Below are 6,000 nucleotides of genomic sequence, written 5' to 3' on the forward strand. Positions count from 1 at the left end.
CGGCATCGCGGCGGCCGTGTATCATTGTAAATCGCAGCATTAACCCTATAAGATGCACTGCTATTTTCCCGCCACTTTTGGGGGGGAGTGCGTCTTATAGGGCGGAAAATACGATATATAGAAAATAAAAACACACCAAAACTGTTTGTATCAGAACGCAATTTCACCCCAGAATCAAGGAGGAATGGATATACTTATATATCAATTAAATACACCCCAAAACTTTTTGTATCAGATTACAATTTCACACCAGAATCAAGGAGGAATGGGTGTACTTATATAGAAAATAAAAACACCCCAAAACTGTTTGTATCAGAACACAATTTCACACCAGTAACAGAAGCAAGGATTACTGGAATTACTGATGTATCAAAGAATGCAAACCTAAAAATGTGTAGTATTAGAGCACTTTGGATCCCCAATTAGTGCAGCAAGATGTAATAGTAATCACTCCTATTACCCCAGCTTTACACTCCCCTATTAGACCCTGCTCTCTCCCTACAGTATGGATAATGCCTCCATATCCTTTCCCTACACTACAAATAATCTTTCTCTGAACTGCTCAATATTTTTTTTGCCAATTAATTGTTTACTAAACACTGTCCCTAGCGCCTGTAATGTATCTCCCTGCACTAAGTTCACTGTAAAATGCCGGAGACCGAGCAGGCTGAGACTTTTTAAAGGGCTGTGACATCATAGGGGCTGGTTAGCTGCTGATTGGATGGCTGAATGCATGGCATTGTGGGTGATCCCTCATTCCTGGGCTTCTTACTTCCTTGTTATAACATGTGCAGCAGGCATTTTAGAAAAAAATAATTAGTTACCACGAAGAGCGAGGAAATTCGACTTCAGGACTAATAGAATTTTTCCTGAAATTCGGATTGAATTCGACTTCGTCAACTTTGATTTGTTCATCTCTAGTCATCATGGTCGATATTGCTGTCATCATTATCAGCCTCATCCTCTTGCAGAAGCAACTCCTTCTCCTTCTCCAGTGGTAGCTCTTCATCCTCCACTTCCACCTTCATATGATTTTCTCTGTGTGGTTCACCAACAGCTACAGGGAGGCCAGAAAAATGCGTAAGGGCTCTTTCACACTTGCGTTCTTGTCTTCCGGCATAGAGTTCCGTCGTCGGGGCTCTATGCCGGAAGAATCCTGATCAGGATTATCCTAATGCATTCTGAATGGAGTGAAATCCGTTCAGGATGCATCAGGATGTCTTCAGTTCCGGAACGGAACGTTTTTTGGCCGGAGAATATACCGCAGCATGCTGCGCTTTTTGCTCCGGCCAAAAATCCGGAACACTTGCCGCAAGGCCGGATCCGGAATTAATGCCCATTGAAAGGCATTGATCCGGATCCGGCCTTAAGCTAAACGTCGTTTCGGCGCATTGCCGGAGCCGACATTTAGCTTTTTCAGAGTGGTTACCATGGCTGCCAAGACGCTAAAGTCCTGGCAGCCATGGTAAAGTGTAGCGGGGAGCGGGGGAGCAGCATACTTACCGTCCGTGCGGCTCCCCGGGCGCTCCAGAGTGACGTCAGGGCGCCCCAAGCGCATGGATCATGTGATCACATGGATCACGTCATCCATGCGCATGGGGCGCTCTGACGTCACTCTGGAGCGCCCCGGGAGCCGCACGGACGGTAAGTATACCGCTCCCCCGCTCCCCACTACTACTATGGCAACCAGGACTTTAATAGCGTCCTGGGTGCCATAGTAACACTGAACGCATTTGGAAGACGGTTCCGTCTTCAAATGCTTTCAGTACACTTGCGTTTTTCCGGATCCGGCGTGTAATTCCGGCAAGTGGAGTACACGCCGGATCCGGACAACGCAAGTGTGAAAGAGGCCTAAGCTGTTCTTCTGCCATCCCTTGTTGCAAATTTGTTTAGAGTACAGATTTGTTTGGAAATAATTTTTTGTGAAATTTTGAACAAATCTGATTTGTTTATATCCATTGTATCTCCCTCTCTGGAATTCTGCATTCAGCTTGTGTCATTAGGGGAATGACTATAGCGAGTTCACTATCTTCCATTGCGTGTACAAGAGATTGCCACTCTCACTAGAGGCTCCTCTGTACATTGAGGCAACCAGAGACAATTTCTATAGCATGAATTAGATGATTTATGGAAAAGAGCTGAACACTGCATAGAAATTCTTCCACACTTTAACAATGATGTAGCAGAGTTAACCACAGCTCTGAATCATCTGTCTCTCCATCTTTGATCGCTACCAGCAACTGTCTGCAAAGTACATCATATTCCTGAGTAACTGACATTGATGATGCCTCAGCAGAGCAAGCACAGAGAAAGATTCTACTCCAAAATACGGATGCCTTATTACAAGGTGCCAAGGATAAGGCAGAACTCTGCATTTTGCAAGAGGTTAGATCACATCCATCTACTTCAACCAAACTTACATCTCCATCTTCCAGATCGTCTTGTTGTAGAAGGTCAGCATTATATATGACAAGCTAATAGAATTCCGGGCCAATAGAGAAGAAGCTAGTGTTAGAAGTTCATATACCAGGAAGCAGAGATAAGAGCAGAAATGGTGCAGGAAAAGGCATGTAGTGCAAAAATAGTACAGAAGGAAACCAAAAGAAAAAGCCCAGTTAGGAATTTTCCAATTGGAAAAGAAAAGCAGCTGCCCTAAGCTAAACTGAAAGTCCTTAAACAAGCATTACACAAAGATAATGATCTGGACTGCTTCATCCCATGAGAAGTGGAAGACCCATCTCATCCAGTGACCAGTGACAAAGTAACTTCCAAAATCAAGCCAGCAGGTCCTCTAGAGACTAAACCACAGCTTAACCCTTATACTACATAATTTTTTCCTGATATGTACATCTTAGCCTTATACCCCAGACAACTTACATGCAGGGAGCTAATGAACAATAGTGTCTCAAAATTTGACAACTCTGCTAAGAACTAAAGGACCTAAAAATTGACCTTTGAAGGTATAATCCATGATCTCAACCTCAGGCAGCAAAGAGAGCACTTGACTTGCTCATCAACTGGTTAGGCCCAAAATCTGCAGAGCACATCAAGTCAGTAAAGGGGTTGTCCGGGTTGAGAGCTTAGTCCAGACAGATCCTCTTCTTCCCCCACTCAGCCCCTCTGACATGAGCATTGGAGCATTTCATGCTCTGATGCTCTCCCTTGCCCTGCACGTTATTGCGCAGACCAAGGGATGTTTACATTTTTACACAGGTGGAGGCTTCCGCCTAGCAGTGTTCCCAGTGACATCATCGGCACTGATGGGAGGGATTTAGCGTTGCCCTAGCCATTTTACAGACTAGGGAAGCGCTAAAGCCCTCCCATTAGTGCCGGTGTCATCATCGGGCTCACTGCTTGGTGGAAGCCTCTACCTAGATTACCCATGGAGAGCCTGGTACATCACCGGATATCCAGAAAAAGCTCTTGCCCTGCGCAATTTAGTGCATGGCAAGGGAGAGCATTGGAGCATGAAATCCTCTGATGCTTTGTCAACTTTGATTAGTTCAACACTAATTCTAATCTTGCTCAGGAAAGATATTCTGATAGTTCATAAGGTGTACCAAGGATGCAATGGACCAGACGATGCACCATATGACAGCGCAGATTCTAGTTTCTCTGCTGCCTGAGGTGAAAATTTAAATAGCGCCTCCCTTTTCGGTGCAAATTCTCAATCGAATCCCTCCCCAGTCCTACTGCTAAAGACATATTTTGATAAACAGTACATACTATACAGCACTTCAAAACATACAGGGTAATACAGCACCATATACCTCTTCGCATCAGCTTTGCAATTCTGTTATTGATTTCCATTATAACATGGTTATAACGGAAAATAATGGAATTGTAAGACGGAATTCAAAATGTAAACCTTTAGAGGCATTTCGTTTTGATCTGTCATAATAGTGGTCTATAGGCAAACATAACGGATCTGTCTGGTTTCCGTTATCCAGGATGGAAAAGAAAGTCCTGTTCACAATAACGGAATTGAAAACGCTGATGCGAACTGCACCTTACATCCAATGAAGTCTCCTCTGATATAGATGTTCTTTTTCCTCATCTTCTCCTTGCCGACCACACCTCCATGACCAATTAATTTAGCCATGTCATGTTTGTGCAGAGTTTGCTACATAGACCTCTTAGGTTTATAATTTTTCCATCATCCTCACACTCCTAGTACCCAAACAGTGTTAGGGCTCATTCAGACGGCCATATGTGTTTTGCGGTCCACAATTGCGGACAAGAATAGGACATGCTCTATATTTTTTGCGGGGCTGCGAAATGGAACAACGGATGCGGACAGCACACGGTGTGCTGTCCGCATCTTTTGCGGCCCCATTGAAATGAATGGAAAACGGGTGTGGAAGAAAACATACGGCCGTCTGAATGTGCCCTTACCCTGCTATCAACCACAATACTGTGCCTGCTATGATCCATAATGCTCACAAGTGCTATACTGCAAAAATTATTATACCATAGAGATAGTCCCCCTCATAGTTATAGTGCACCCTAAAGTCTCACCAATACTAATAATTCTCTCACAGAGTTCCCTATTAGTAGTAGTGCCTTCCATATTGTGTTCAATAATATTAATGCTACCACAGTACCCCCAGTAGTAATAATGTAGTTGTAATGCCCCCTTATAGTGCCCCCAGTATTTATAAAACTCCCTACATGTAGTTATAATGCCCCTCCTATAGTGCCCCCAGTATTTACAATCCCCTGCTATAGTGCCTCCAATATTTATATTGCCCCGCTGTAGTTCCCCCAGTATTTAAATTTTCCCCTCTGTAGTGCACCCAGTATTTATAATGGACCCTTATAGTTTCCCAGTAGGTATAATTCCCTTCAGTAATGCCCCCAGTATTTGGAAAGAATCTCTATATACCTTTGATGTGATTAATGTTATTATCTATGAATTTGGATCCACTATGCCAACCACCCAGGAGTGATAGTCTGCTGACCCATGGGGGTCAGAGACATCGGAGTGGAGCACCAAAGAAATTAAGCTAACTCGTAATTAGGAACAGGCTAAGTTAAAAGTCCAGGAAGGCAACTGTCACGGGGTTCCGAAGGTGCACTCGGTCCCCCATTGCCCGCAGAACTGTTGCTTAGCTTTTGGAATGAGGTTCTGTGTTTGACCTCATTCCCAGGGCAGCTTTACTAGCTGGGTGGCTCCTTGCTCCTAAGTCTGCCTTGAGCGCCAAGCTGATCACTCGGTGCTCGACTGGTTGGTCTCACTCCCCACTATAAATACAGGCAGCCTGCTGGCTACAGGTTGCCTATTAATTTCTAGGTTCCTGGTATTTGTTGGACTGCTGAATACTTACCTGATCCTGTTCCTTGACCATCCTTTTGCCTGATCCTCCTGTACTGCGCATCCGTCCTGGTATTGTGACCTCGGCTCCCACCTGACTACTCTCTTAGGACTCCTCTTGTACTTCTCTGCTCTCCTGGTATTTATGACCCCGGCTTCTCCTGACAATTCTCTGCTTGCTCCATTTGTACTTTGCAGCTTTCCTGGTATTGACTCGGTCCGTTCACGTCCTGTTGTTTGTCTGTCTGTCATCCCTGCACTTACTCCAAGTTAGGGATTGCTGTCCAGTTGTCCCCTGTCATTAGGACTCGCGAGGCAAGTAGGCAGGGCCAGGGGTAAGGGTGGAGCGCAGTGGTCACTTCCCTTCCCCCTGTGTGTGTGTGTACGCGACCGTTACAGATTAACAGGCCTAATAACCACTGTATTATGAATCCTCTGGTGACCCTGACTGACTATGTCTCTAATCTGACGCAGATGGTGCAGGAGTTAGGGGAAAAACTCAGCTCTTTTGAGTTAGGGCAAGGCTCTTCCACTCCTCAGGCCTCCAGTCCGCATTTTGAGCCCCAGATTAAGCTCCCAGAAACCTTTTCTGGAGACCGGAAGAAGTTTCTCTCTTTTAAGGAGAGTTGTAAACTTTACTTCCGTTTGCGCCCCGTGTCCTCTGGCCCCGAGAGTCAACGCGTGGG

The 6,000-nt window shown here is 45.1% G+C and overlaps 1 protein-coding gene across 1 annotated transcript in view; it reads right to left on the bottom strand.

The window, feature by feature from the left end:
- Positions 1-4,102, bottom strand: part of LOC120999028 (alpha-1,4-N-acetylglucosaminyltransferase-like) — a 38,880-nt gene extending 34,778 nt beyond the window's left edge. The window contains exon 1 of the mRNA XM_040429907.1: positions 4,015-4,102. Coding sequence (XP_040285841.1) covers positions 4,015-4,102 — 88 coding nt within the window. The remainder of the gene's footprint in view (positions 1-4,014) is intronic.
- Between the last annotated feature and the right edge of the window lie 1,898 nt (positions 4,103-6,000).

The sequence above is a fragment of the Bufo bufo genome, chromosome 4, assembly GCF_905171765.1.
Source record: "Bufo bufo chromosome 4, aBufBuf1.1, whole genome shotgun sequence".
NCBI classification, from domain to species: Eukaryota; Metazoa; Chordata; class Amphibia; order Anura; family Bufonidae; genus Bufo; species Bufo bufo.